This window comes from Laccaria bicolor, genomic scaffold, assembly GCF_000143565.1.
Source record: "Laccaria bicolor S238N-H82 LACBIscaffold_2 genomic scaffold, whole genome shotgun sequence".
In the NCBI taxonomy this organism is placed as follows: Eukaryota; Fungi; Basidiomycota; class Agaricomycetes; order Agaricales; family Hydnangiaceae; genus Laccaria; species Laccaria bicolor.
This window is the reverse complement of record NW_001889873.1, coordinates 1867472-1881750: the sequence shown is the minus strand read 5'-3', so window position 1 is coordinate 1881750 and position 14279 is coordinate 1867472. Positions and strand designations below refer to the sequence as shown.

The window sequence follows — 14279 nt, the reverse complement described above, 5'->3', positions numbered from 1 at the left end:
AAGAATTTGGCAAATAAGCTAATTCAAGAAATTTTAGAGTTGAAGGATGAGATGAGTGGAGTCAAAGCAGAGCTTTATAAACTTGAAACAATGGTTCACACTGGCAAATATGATGATGGCTGGGAGATTGCAGATGTTAGACTATCTATCAATGAACTAAAAGAGAAGTTCACCAAGATTGAAAAGTCAATAAACACCAAGCGCAATACTCTGGGAGCTGATGGGCGATTAAATCTTGAGCGCCTGCTTGGAAATAAATTTCTTCGTCTGCATGTAAATGCCTTGGCTTTAAAACAGCATCTGAGAAATCGCTTGCAGCAGCGAAAATTTGAGTTGGACAGCTTAGAGAGAGATACCGCAAAACTACAACCAATAGTAAGTATGGGTTTTACACTACAATAAAATATATACTAATTGACTGTTATTAGGTAAAAAACTTCAAGAACATTCAGAGTCTCAGATAAAGCGCAAGGAACCAGGGATTCAAAAGCTTGCAAAGAAATACAACAATCTCTGCAGTGAACTAGAAAAGATGATCAAGGCAAAACAAAGTCCCCGTGGAGCACGTGCACCACATAAAATAGCTACTGAAGGTCTTTTCAAACTTGATGTTGATGATGACATATGGCAGGATGTTGGTTTGGATGATACAGATCTGTCATCTGAAAATGCAATTCCACAGTGGCTTGGAAATGAGGATGTGCGTAAGGGAATCAAAGCTTTGCTGGAGTTGGACCGATGCAAAGAGGAACTGAGAAGACTCTCCTATGAACGCAGTGCAATGCAAGAATGGCTTATTGAAGAGTGGCAATGTGTTATAAAAGGCATTGAAAATGAACAAGATATCAATATCATTTATCAACTGGATTTAAGAGCCAGCTTTCTGGCACATGTATGCCTTATCTGGCAGGATAAAGTTTGTTTGGTCATTCCACACAAGTCTATGGATTCATCTTGGGGACCAACATTAGATGACCTGGCACATGTCAGAAAGATAGAAATGATGGAAATGGTGGCAGACCAGGACAGTAACACAGAAACTGTCATTGCAGTAAATGATGATGATGATGATGAGGATGATGAGGATGATGAGGATGAGGAGGAAGAAGATGGTGAGGAGCTGGAATTGTTGGAGGCAGTTGAACTATTGGCACTGTCAGATGAGTTTCGTAGTGGCTACAATAGTTGAGACAGAACATTTTTCCAATTAAATAAATACAGTGAATATATTTCAATGAGTGTATTGAATAGTTTCAGTTGAATATATTTGGTTGAATATATCTAGTGGTAAGTCAGCAAGTAATGGATATAGATATTGATGAGTATGGCATTGATGGTGTCTGTGATCTGGTTGTTGCAGCTATAATACAATCTACTCAAGTCAACAAAGAACATATGCTTCAATGGCATCTGTGGTCTGGGCTGTGGCAGCTCTTATAAAATCTCAAATGAACATGGGATCAATGGCATCTGTGATCTGATTGATGTAGCTGTTATACAATTTATACAAGTACAAAAAGAGCATAGGCTTCAATAGCATCTGGGGTCTGGTGGTTGCAGCTCTCATTCAATTTCAAATGAGTATGGCATTAATGGCATTTGTGATCTGGTTGTTGCAGCTATTATACCATCTCAAATGAGCATAGATATCAGAGGCATTGATGTGGTTGTTGCAGCTCTTATACAATCTGTTCAGGAAACAGTGGAGGTGCTTGCCTAAGATACACTAAGAAAGTTACTTTCATCTAATAACTTCTTTTTGGAAGAGTAAGACCCCTGCCAGCTCTCAGATAAAATCTATTCAGAGACAAAAACTCTATAAAGCAAAAAAGAATTCATTGAGTAGTGTGACATAAAAGTTTGTGACACTCTATGCTCTTGGCTCCAAAAATATTTATTCAGCCTCAAAAATTATATCCAGTAGTGGAAACATGGAATATATTTAATTTAGAGTCTTGGCACTTGAAAGATTTATTTAGTGCAAAAAAATAGATTCAGTTGTGTGACAGGTAATTGTGTGACACTTCAGATTAGAAATACAAAATAGATACAGTAGATTTATTCAGTACAGTAAATAAATACAGTACTACTATTAGTCATGTAATATATACTGAAATTACATGACTAATAGTCAGTAGTCAGTGGGTGACTGAAGTGGCTAGATGCTCGAACCAAGCAGATCAAGATGCCATCTGGCCTTGGAACCATTGAAAAGGACCTTCCCCTATTCAGTTGTCAAGTCCCCACTGGTTCCATAGCCCTCATTGGATATACCGTTGGTTCCTATAACTCCAAGGCAAATCCCAACGATGTATCTTTGTCAATGAATGTGCTTTGGGTTGCAGTGCTTGCTGCTAGTGAAACCACTTTGCAAGTCTATCATTATCTTCATTCTAATCCTTGCTCAACATCACATTTCAGGTAGCCCTACTTTTCTCAGTCTCTTTCACAATGACCCAGTGTTTCGAATGATGGAGGCTATGGAATAGAATTTTGTGCTTGCTTTCCTTCATTACGAGTCCTCTGAGTTACGAAGAGACTCGTTTATTACCCAGGATCTCAGGACTTTTTTCAGCGCGGTAACGCTGAAATTTGACTTTCTCCCACGAAAGTGATTTCTTCCCACAATCATTTGCTTGGTTCGCCTACATGACTTTCCTAGTCTACTTGACCATTCCTTGATTATTACTGTCTTTTAGCCCTATCCAGGTTGTCGTTGATGTAGCTTGTGGCTAATATATTGCTCTATTTGGCTTCCAGACTCTGATGAATGAATGCATTGCCTCTATTTTCATGTTCATGCAACTCAACTTGTTTACATTGAAGGTACAACAATTAAGGTCCTGACAACTTGTGCAAATGAGCCCATGCTCTGGTGAAACAGGCCACAGGAATGTACTGAGCAGTTGGTGACCATAAGGCAAAAAAGCGAAAATACAAACCTACTTACCTGGATGGGAACTCAACCATTTTGTAAATGGCTTTGTGGAGCATGTTTGTGGAGTGCATAGGTATTGAATTGAGTCCATGCCCATGCGAAATGGACCACAGAAAGGTACTGAACAATTGGTGAGCATAAATAAGGCAAAAAAGCAGAAATACAAACCTACTTACCTTGATGGGAGGTTGACCGTTTTGTAAACGGTTTCATGGAGCTTGTTCGTGGAATGTGTAGGTATCGAATCAAGTCCATGCTCATGTGAAACGGACCACAGGAAGGTACTGAACAATTGGTGAGCATAAGGCAAAGAAGCGAAAATACAAACCTACTTACCTCCATGGGAAGTTGACTGTTTTGTAAACAGTTTTGTGGAGCTTGTTTGTGGAATGCGTAGGTATTGAATCAAGTCAATGCTCAAGTGAAATGGACTGCAGGAAGGTACTGAGAAGTTGTGAGCATAATGGTGAATATTCCGCATCAAAAGGAACAACTCACAAGTTGAGTCACAGAAATTTCCGAAAATGACGTACTTCCCTTGCGGGCTACCTTCAAAATGGAAGGTAGCCTGCAAGGGAAGTAAGTCATTTTCGGGCAATGCCGTGACTCGTCTTTTTGCCCTTATGCCAACCTCTGCCCAGGACCTTCCTGTGGCTCGATTCGCCTCAACGTAGACTCGTTTGGATAGTGCTTCACGTCCCGAAAACGCTCCAAGAAACCGTTTACGAAACCGTCAACTCCTCGTGGAGGTACGTCTGTTTGTACTTTCGTGTTTTTGCACTTCTGCTAAACTCTGCCCAAGACCTTCTGTGTCTCGATTTCCTTCAACGTAGACTCGTTTGGATACTACCTTACGTCCCGAAAACGCTCCGACAAACCGTTTATGAATCCGTCAACTCTTCGTGGAGGTACGTCTATTTGTACTTTCGTGCTTTCGCACTTCTGCTAAACTCTGCCCAAGACCTTCCTGTGTCTCGATCTCCCTCAATGTAGACTCTTTTTGATACTACTACACGTCCCGAAGACGCTCCAACAAACCATTTACGAATCCATCATCCCTTCGTGGAGGTATGTCAGTTTGTATTTTCATGTTTTTGCCCTTATGGTGAACTCTGCCCAAGACCTTCCTGTGGCTCAATTTCCTTCAACATAGACTCATTTGGACACTACTTCACATCTTGAAAACGCTCCAACAAACTGTTTATGAATCCATTGACCCTTTGTGGAGGTATGTCTGTTTGTAATTTCGTGTCTTTTGAACTTATGCTAAACTCTGCCAAGACCTTCCTGTGGCTTGATTCCCTTCAGTGTAGACTTGTTTTGATACTACTAGATGTGTGCAAGTAGTAGAATAGCAGTGGGTACCCTTCACACCTTTAACACCAGTCTGTTCAATGGTGGCACCCCTGCAGCACAGTTGATGGTAATTGAATCCATGTGCTTGGATCTTGGTGCTTAGTGTGCGTCCAATGAAGAGGAAATGGTGGGATTGGAGAACCCAGTGAATTACTCCACAAGACGAACATGGTCGAAGTGTTTGGACTGGCCAAGACAACAACAGGTGCATAGAGATGGCATGGTGAAGCTGGCATATTGCTCAATGAGACAATTGTGGTAAATACATGGCACTTGAATCGTTTGGATTGGCCAAGACAATGATGAGTGTGTAAAGGAGACAGATATGCAGTAGATATGTTGCACAAATCGTTTGGACTGGCCAAGATGAAGAGTGCTCAGCAAAACACCAGAGTGCACCACAAAGAGAGGGTGCTGTGGCAAAGAGAAGGTGGCATGGGAAGTTGAACTTGAAGAGCTAGATTTGATGACACGCGAACATTTCCTGATCATTTGATGGGGGGAAGTTTCGTGCGTCATCAGAATCTATGATGAATACTACCGAAGTTGCACAGCCTCAGTACAAATGTTCAAGATTCTATGATGCACGAACATTTCCTGATCATTTGATGGGGGGAAGTTTCATGTGTCATCGGAATCTGTGATGCCAAGAGGACAAGAGATGAGAGATGAGATCTAAAACTTACTCCCTGAGATCTGCCCCCCTGCATTTGTATATTGTGGCAAAGATTGTTTAAAAAGGAAATAGATCATGTCATCTACTTCAGAAATACATGCTATAGCTCAATTAGAGATTCTGTGCACCCTATAACATCCCAAAATCAACATTGAAATGACTCCCACTTATTTGTGAATATTTGTTACTGTTTAACCTGTATATCAATAGTCTTTTAAGTATCAGCATTGATCAGATGTAAAAGTTATCATCTATTTCGTTTTTGCAACTGTTTATTTGTGTTTGTTTACCAGGAACGTAACATCACCATGACCACGGAAATGAGGAGTACCCATCACAAAAGAAATCATGTTATTTGGATCAAAACTCGCTGAGTTATACATGAATGTGTATTTATTACCGAAAATGGTAACTGATCTGAGATCTACTATGACACACGAAACTGTCCCCCATCAAGTGATCAGGAAATGTTCATGCATCATTGCTTCTTGAGTTTCAAGTGTTGCCTAAAGAAAAATGTGTAACTTTACCAAATCAAGTCCAATTCAGATGAAATAAAATGCAGAAAAAATGTAAAATTTCAGGGATCATACCTGTATACAATGCATTGAGATATATTATGTAATAAGGTCAAAGTCCAAATAAACATACTTTTTCAAAGAAGAATCTGAAGCTCACCAATATAAAATCTAAAATAAATGAAATAAAACACCAAGAAAAATACAGTTTGTTTTTATGTATATTATGTAATAAAATCTATGTGCACAAATAGATATATGTTTGCACAAAATCAAGCTAGTGCAAGCTTTTTCAAATGAAGAAGTAGCAATAAATTGGAACAGAAATTAGAAGAAAATGGCTGATGGTGCTCGCTGTTGGTGACAACATTTGAAAACACTCTCAGGGTCTCTGGTAAATTTCCATATATGGCACTCAGCATTTCTCCAACTGAAAAATAGCAATTAAATGGCAGAAAAAATGGAAAACAATTGAAGAATGGTGCTAACTGTTGATGTTGATGTTAGGACTGTTTCAAGGGTCCCAGGTGCATTTCCTTATGGAAATTTATTCAACAATTGCCAGAAAATAACACGAAAATCTAAGAAAGTTGGAATATGGTGCTCATTGTTAGCAAGGATGTTATGAGTCCTCTGAGTTTATAAAGACACTAGTTTGTTACTCTCTGATCTCAAGGATTTTTTCAGTACTTCTAACACTGAATCTTGCCTTTCTTCCCATAAGATTTGATGGTTTGATGATGTTGTCAAACATTTTTTGAAAGGAAAAATAGCGATAAAAACAGAAGACAAATCAGGAACAAATGGGGGACAATATGCATTGTTGATGACAATGTTGGGGACCATTTTCAGAGTACATGGCATATTTTCAACTGAGGTAATGTGCACTTTTTGAATCAAAAAATGGCAATATAATAGTAGAAAAATCAGAAAGAAATTGAAGGAAGATGCTCACTGTTTGTGCAATACTGGGGAGCATGTTCAGGGTCTAGAAGAAAATTCCATACATAATAATAGCTATAAAGGACTGGAAAAATTTAGTGAAAAATGGAGCATAGTACTTATTGTCGCTTTCAAGGTAGGGACTCTCTGTAAGGTCCAGTATTTTATATACATGGAAACATACAATTTGTCCAATATAAAATAGCAATAATATATATATATAATGGGTATAGATCTGATGGGCTTTCAGGAGGTGGTCACATGACCAGTTTCCTAAATAATCAAAAATGTGAATGCTGTGGTGCTGCATTGTGGCTTCCTGAATATAAAAAGGACTTGTATCTGCCATGCTTGCAATGGCCCTCTTACACAAGTTATATCAATGAGACTCTAAACTGTAGGAAGTACAAGGTAATAACTAGCTACTTTGCATTTCTCTTAGAGTATAACTGTTTATACTTACAAAGACTATGCTCCCCAGTCAAGACATCATATGTCATGGCAGACTTTTCTTCAGAAGTAAGCTCGCGATTGACAAAGGCATCAAGATCAGCAAATGCTTGCGGCACCGTCGTGTCCTCATCAATCAGCCCAAGCATGATCATAGCATCCAACGTGCCCTTCCCCACCTTTTCAATGAGTTTACCCCAGTCAAGAGCAGAAGGCATGGGAAGTATGTCCGCATAGATGAGATCTCCTATGATAAGAATGGCTGTTAGTGAGCCTATGTTGACAAAGACCTTCTTTGAAGTGGATTTGTTGTTGCCTTTTGCTGACTGCCAAGATCCCCTCTTTCGACTTGATGTTGACCTTCCACCACCAGTGGATGACTGGAGCAGGAAGTCATAAACGTCAAAAATAGTCAAATCCTTCTTATTCATCAGCAGCTCCCATAGATCCCTTTTTTCCCAGTATTCTTCAACCCGATCGATGCTTCGATCTCCTTGAAAAGACCCATAGGCAGTCTTAACAACAAAATAGCTTTGTGGGTGGCCTTTGCTAAATGCTTTCCACTGATCCAGATCCTCAAAATGACGTCCATTGTCATGAGCAAACTCTGAGCCAAAGAAAACTCCACGGAAGCACAGAACATTCCAGAAACCAATTGGTGTCTTCAGCCATTCTGGATCATCATATATTGAATTTCGTGAAAGAATACGAGTGGGAGCATGTTCTCTGTATGGCATGAATTTGTCAGGTGAATTTGCCATCTTCTTGAGAAATTTGTCAGAGCTGTTCACATGCACAGAGAGTCCCTGCTCCAAAAGGGGCAGCCCACGCCTCAGAAAGTTGACAAAAAGCATTCTTCTGTCATCTTTGGACTGGGGAAGTGATGATTTGTCCGAGTTGAATCCTTTGGTCTTGGACGGTTTCTTTGCTCCAGAACTAGTGTTTCCTGCTCTGAATTCAGAACGTGCATTGGTGAACACAAGCTGTGCCTTCTCAATGGCCTTGCAATCAATCTGACTCTCTTTTATTATGAGTCCTTACGAGTTTACGAGTAAGACTCATTCTTTATCAACTGAGGACTTAGGCAAATTTTTCATTCATTGATTCATTCATTTACCTTTCATCACCGCGGGAACCTTTTCCCTTAAACAGAAAAGCAGCCATAAAATCAGGAAAAATGGTAAAAGAAATCAGCAAAAAATATGTAAAAAATCGGAATATTGTTTAGTAAGGTGGGGAGGCTGTGTTCAGGGTTCAGGGTCAATATCTAAATATAGAAACCACCTAAAAGTTGCCAGAAAATCAGAAAAAAATACCCAAAAATTAAGAGTGATCTTCTCTGTTGCCATGATATTGAAGGGGCTGTGTCCATATCCAAATATGGAAAATCAAGACAACTATGTAAAAATATTGTCATATTATGCAATGTGACTATATCTTGAGACCAGCTTTCTTGCTCTTTCAGATATTGGTCAAAAATGCATGACAATTTCCAAAAAGTGTCCAATTTTTTCAGTATTTTGTGATTTTCTCAATGAGGAATGGTCTGCATGACATTATTTATATATATCTATAAAGGTAAGGAAAGGGGCTACAATTGTTGTTTATGGAGCTAAGTGAGAGGCTGTGTTTCTGATACCGTGGGAATTTTAACCCAAAAAAGGAAATTCATCACAAATATATAGAGCATGCTATTATAGGTCACAAAATATAACTAACCATCCTCTTTCCTGAGATATATGCAAACAGGACTGTGGGAATATTTTACCATAAACAGAAAAATAGTTATAAAATTGGGAAAATTTGCTATAAAATGAAAAAAAAAAAAAAAAAAAAAGAATAGCACACATTGTTGCTCTGATATTGATGGCTAGGCTCAGAGCTCAGGGTCTATTTGCAAATATAGAAAAAAACTCAGAAAATCATAAAGTGATTACATGACCAATTTCCTAATATTAAATTTAGAGTCCACAGAAAGGACTCATACATGCCATGCAAAGCACTGGCCCACATCCACAAGTCCACATCATGACAGTCTCATGCAGTACCTCAAACTTCTCCGTCAACCATGACTGTGGTTTTGCCAATGGATGCTGTCACAAAGAAGCTTCAAACTGTCTCCAAATTGGATGTTTTTCAGTTTGATTATTGCTTCCTTGATTTCTGCCCTCCAATGTAAGAAGTGGGCTTTGAAACACAGTCCAAACAGGCTCCAGTAAAAAAATGGAGTGCCGATCAATGACCTTGTTGATAGTGGCAATGAACATCCACTGAGAAATTGCTTTGGGGGTAGTTGGAAAATGCAGCCAGGAACGAATGATGTCTGTGGCTGCAGTCGCCAGCTGCTCCTTTTGTGCATCTGTGTCATATAACACGCGTCCAATTTTGTGCTGGTGAGTTACAGGCTCTTCCAGATGTGGAAGATACTTTGTCGAAGGAAAGGGTATAATCTCTGATTTGTGTAGGCCACTCAGATACAATCCCTTCAGATCTTTGACCAGCTGGTGCACCCAGCTAGGTTTGTAGTCTGCTGGGGCAGAAGTCTGATTCACTGAAGGCTCATTATTGATTGCCTCCCAGACAATGGTTTCAACCCAAGTATAAGGTGCTGCAATGCCTGTCATATAAATTAGCCTACAGGCATAGAGCTCAACTGTTGAAAGTTGCATGGATTTCAAGAGTATATCATGTTTTGGCCATATTTTTGCAATGATCTGCGGATGATCTGAAGCCCATGGAGAGATGGTCAAAGATCGAATGGATTGCTCTATACTGATGGAGTTGGCCGCCACTTCAGTTTGGTTCATGCGTTCTTGTGATCGCAATGAACAAAGAGATCCCCAAAATTGGTCAGCACAGCTGTCAATTGCATTGAAGTCGATAGTGCCCAGAAATTCATCTATGGGATTGAGATGTTCTGTATTGCATTAGTATTTTTTCACATATGAATGACTAGATGGCATTACCTGTTAGTCCATCATCTTCATTGTCTGAGTCTATCTCACTTTCTCCTTCACTATTATATATGTGCCTTTTTTCAAAGGGTTCTTCTTCATCCAAGTCCTCTTCCTCATTGAAGGGCTCTTCTTCATCCAAGTGTTCCCTGTCATTCAAGGGTTCTCCAACATTGAAGGAGGGCTCTTCATCTATCAAGGGTTCTTTGTCATCCAAGGCCTCCTGATCAGCCCAGGTCCTTTCATCTTCTAAATCCCAGGGCTCTTCATCCTCTAACTCATCACCTGTGAAGAAAACATCAGTTGCAAGTCTACTTAAATTTACTTCAACCAACTATAATGATCAGCCAAAGAGGTGTTTGCTTTAGGAGAGTCCAAATCCATCTGATGATCCTCCTGTTCATGATTTCCATCTTGACTATCTGAAAGAGCTTTTATCAGACACCCTTCACCCTGATTTGACTGAGCACACCTTCTCCAGAAGAGTAATTGGTGTGTTTTCTCTTTCTGGTGCTTTGGCCATTCTTTTCCCTGTATTCAGTGTGTTGCATCTGAGTATTTTTAGCCTCTAGTTTTCGTCGCATTACTGTCTCTAATGTTGCATCATCAATCACTGTGGTATGTTACATGTTACCCTCACATTACTTACCTTGATGAAGATGTTGATTCAATAAACTCATGCTATCAATAGTGATCCCATCTATGGGTTTTTTTCTTCCAAGCCTTGCACCAATACCTATGTTTTCTCAGTAACAATCTGCCAAGTAAAAACAATCACTTATGTTGAAGCTCCCTCTCCCGGTTTTGACCTTCATTCTTGTTTTTCCTGCTGATGCCACCACCCACATCTATAAGAAAGCATAAGTGTGAAGCAATTTGACAATGGTAAGACATTCACGTTTTGGCCTATCAACTTCTGTATCTTGGCTTGTCATATCTGTGTAGTCCTTAACGTGGCCCCACTGGGATGGTATAAAGCTGGCCATATTGGCTTTGTGGTCAATCCATTCCATGTGGATTTTTTTGCAAATATGAGCTGCTTTGATAGATGGATCCATCCCGTCAACCTCAATCTCCCCTGGTAAAATGGGATCAGAGACCGAACCATCTGGAGCTTCAGGCCAAAGTTCAGCAGTGATGGTTGTCATATTGTCTTGCATGGTGAATGCAGACGTAAACTTTGCCTGGTCTATTCGTACACCCATAGGCAATGGAAGCTGACAAACAATATAGGCAGAAATTTGAAGTAGGCCCCGGACAACAAAGTTGAACAATGACTTAGGTTCCATAAGATTTATACTGTCACGGACAAAGTTAGCCTCTCTTGTTATTGTCCCTTTATTGGTGCTAGATTTTCTCAGTTTTCTGTGACAGATGCTAATGTTTTGTTACTCACAGCAATGATGTCGCCTCTGTTGACAATTTGAAGAGTTGTCCAAACATACTGGCAAACCCAATAGAGTATTGACCAGCTCCAGAAAGCATGAAACGTGGTGAATATAGAACAGCATTGATCCGATACAAGTTTTTTTTCAACTCGACGCCATGTCCAAGAATGATTGGTGAGCCCCCATGCAAGAAGAGCCCATTGAAAATGGGCAAGCTAAAGCGAACCATCTTCACATAAATGAGATTGTTCAGAACAAAGAATCTTCCCATTTCAGTTCCACCACCTTCTGGGACATTGGTGTTGGACATCATGCAGGTATAACCTGCAGGATCATCTCCAGTGTCACGGTGACCATGCATTTGCCCAAAAACCCCCATCCCCACCAGGGAGGTATCTAAAACCCTGGATTAGAAATGGCCATAGTAATTATACTGAAATAATGACCAAAACGCCTCTCCCAAGGTATTGCAGGTGAAATATTCAGCTGTAATGCTTGAAAATAACAGTTGTCTTCAACTCCTAGTCTTGGTATGTTGGCCACAGATGTGTAGCGTTGATAGAGGTCTTGTATGTGGTTTGGAAGACAAATCTTCATTGCAAGGGCACCGATTTCAGCATGTAGCTAATAAACTTTTTAAGTAGCAATAATTGTTGAGCAGAATAACAGTACCTTGATGAACCTCTTTCTAAAAGCTAGTTGCTCATCCATAAAGTCAAAAAATTTGCCAAACCAGTGGGGACTCCACATAGCGCGTGTGCGCTGGGTTGTGGAACCCATGGGATAGCAACGGGTTCCATTGATTCCAACTGCGCCAGTCCTTTCAAACCATGTTCCCCCCCTTAATACTCCATTTTCATCCCGTGTTGGTGGATCAAGGGTAGCCTCTTCCTCTGGGCCAATCAGATCAGTTTGCAGATCATCGAATGCTTTAATCTGTTCTTCCGTCATCAGCTCCTTTCTAATTCATGATCAGACATTATATTTGTATGTATATGCAAAAATGTACCCATCAAGTAGGCAAACATTCAAAACATCCTGATTTCGATCATGACATGTTGTTGGAGTAGAAGCATATAGAGCAGCACCAGGTAGTAATGCCATTGCCCCAGGCTCCTAAAAGCAGCCACTCGTATCGCTCGATGAGCCTCTACATACAATTAGCGGTATGACAAATCCTATGATGTGATCATTGATGGGACTGAACAAATAAACAAAACTAAGGACTCGAGCTCGCGATAGAGCGGCTGCCGGGAAAGTCAGTCGGGAAACTCCGAGACCATTGATTAACCCTAACATTGGGTCCCAACCCCAAGGCCTTTCTGGGCTTGCGTGACAATGGTCCGGTTTGGACTTGGGGCTCCAACCCAACATTGACAAATACTACGTCTGGCATTAGAGGAGAGGCTACGGAACACGTAGGACGAAAACACGTAGGACAAGTGCAGAACTGTGCCGCAGTAGGATACAATAATATGCTTGTCATGCCCAGTCTCCAACGTGGACATTTTACCGATGTCGTGTCAGTTCAAAACTATATAAGTACAACCTTCCATCCTTGCTTCCATCATTACAAAAAGATAGTATCTAACTACCCAATGTCGAAACTACAATACCTCAACGAAGTGAAATCTATCTTGAATGCCTTTGAGGATTCAGACATCACTAGTCACTGCCCACTAATTTCTTCACGTACTTCTTTCGTCAAACATTTTTGCAGACCATCCCGTCACGCTGTCCATTATCGAGGACCTCGACACTATTCTCGACACCGATGCGGTTCCGGATAGGGGATTTTTTCCAAAACAGTGTTGGTGACAGAAATGTGACGCACCTTCCCATGGTGCTGACTTGGGACCCAACGTTAGGGTTAATCAATGATCTCCGAGTTCCCCGACTGACTTTCCCGGCAGCTGCTCTCTCGCGAGTTTGAGTTCTTAGGTTTGTTTATTTGGTCTTTCCCATCAGATTATATAACGATCACAAATATAGTTCTCCTCCTGAGTACGAAAACCTTGCGAGACGAGCGGCTGCTTTTAGGAGCCTGATTGCCCCTACATATCAAGCAATCAACATCAACCTAATCAACTGCAAAGCATACTCACCAATTTCATCCATTAGCAAGTCAGGACCAATTGGAACTGACAAAGTTTCTTCAAAGTCAAACCTCTGTTTTTGGTGTTCAGGTGAGGTGTCGACAATATACACCCAAGTTTCTTTTATGTATTTGGAGGCATCGGGCACGGCTGTATTCAATTTGGGATGTGGATGAGGTTTTTGGAGGCGGTAAACGTAGTAGAAGCGAGCGTCGCGCCACTCCAGGATGATGAGGTCTGCATCAGGTACGACAAACTGGAACCAGACACTGTCATCTCTCAGCAGACGATGCATGACGACAACGACAGACTGGTAGCTACCACTTACATCATGTACTCCTGAGCTGTACCATAGAAGTTCCTGCTTAGCTACCGTGAATGAAATGAAATGAATTTTCATTCATTCACGGCACCTGTTTCATTCTAGATAATTTATTCTGTTTCATTCATTCCTGGTGACTGTTTCATTTTTTTCTTTCATTCCACCAGGGCAACTGTTTCATTCCTTGCTTCATTCTTCTCAGGTGCCTATTTCATTGTTAGAGCTGGGAAAATGATTATGTAATTGATACAAAATATTTAAGTGCCTTATTTGGCAACAGCATGCCTATCTCATTGTGTATTTGAGCCTCAAATGCAAAAGTACCCCCATATGGCCTCCCACACCACTGCAGTAGGGCACAACACATATCAGGCATAATTGTATATTATTTCCTTATTTAGATGTGTGTTAAAACATCGAAATTGTTGCCTGAAAGAATGAAACAAAAATGAAATAACTGCCTGGAAAGAATGAAATGAAAATTCCATGGCAATGAATGAATGAAAAAAATGAAACAGTTGCCAGGAATGAATGAAACGAAAGAATAAAGCAAAAAATGAAACAGTTGCCATGGTGGAATGAAATTAAAAAAATGAAAGAGTCGCCAGGCATGAATGAAACAGAATAAATTTCATTCTT

General features: G+C 40.3%; 4 protein-coding genes across 4 annotated transcripts in view; 1 reads left to right on the top strand and 3 right to left on the bottom strand.

Moving 5' to 3' along the window:
• Positions 1-51: 51 nt before the first annotated feature.
• LACBIDRAFT_305654 (uncharacterized protein) lies at positions 52-1189 on the top strand (the record flags this gene model as incomplete). The annotated part of the gene is made up of 2 exons (XM_001875237.1): positions 52-379; positions 429-1189. 2 exons carry the CDS (start codon positions 52-54, stop codon positions 1187-1189), a joined length of 1089 nt encoding a protein of 362 aa, XP_001875272.1.
• Positions 1190-2745: 1556 nt separating this feature from the next.
• On the bottom strand, positions 2746-3526 carry LACBIDRAFT_321950 (uncharacterized protein; the record flags this gene model as incomplete). Its single annotated transcript, XM_001874663.1, has 5 exons — positions 2746-2785; positions 2951-3058; positions 3115-3222; positions 3275-3290; positions 3472-3526. 5 exons carry the CDS (start codon positions 3524-3526, stop codon positions 2746-2748), a joined length of 327 nt encoding a protein of 108 aa, XP_001874698.1.
• A 3342-nt stretch (positions 3527-6868) lies between these two features.
• On the bottom strand, positions 6869-12002 carry LACBIDRAFT_321949 (uncharacterized protein; the record flags this gene model as incomplete). Its single annotated transcript, XM_001874662.1, has 15 exons — positions 6869-6879; positions 6900-7901; positions 7998-8023; positions 8600-8631; positions 8729-8770; positions 9124-9488; positions 9519-9797; positions 9886-10119; positions 10307-10426; positions 10484-10515; positions 10613-10682; positions 10733-11051; positions 11231-11278; positions 11449-11626; positions 11905-12002. 15 exons carry the CDS (start codon positions 12000-12002, stop codon positions 6869-6871), a joined length of 2856 nt encoding a protein of 951 aa, XP_001874697.1.
• Positions 12003-13202: 1200 nt separating this feature from the next.
• The window catches only part of LACBIDRAFT_321948 (uncharacterized protein), a gene marked incomplete at both ends in the record, with an annotated part of 1938 nt that continues 861 nt past the window's right edge, over positions 13203-14279 (bottom strand). The window contains 2 exons of the mRNA XM_001874661.1: positions 13203-13276; positions 13328-13635. Coding sequence (XP_001874696.1) covers positions 13203-13276; positions 13328-13635 — 382 coding nt within the window. The remainder of the gene's footprint in view (positions 13277-13327; positions 13636-14279) is intronic.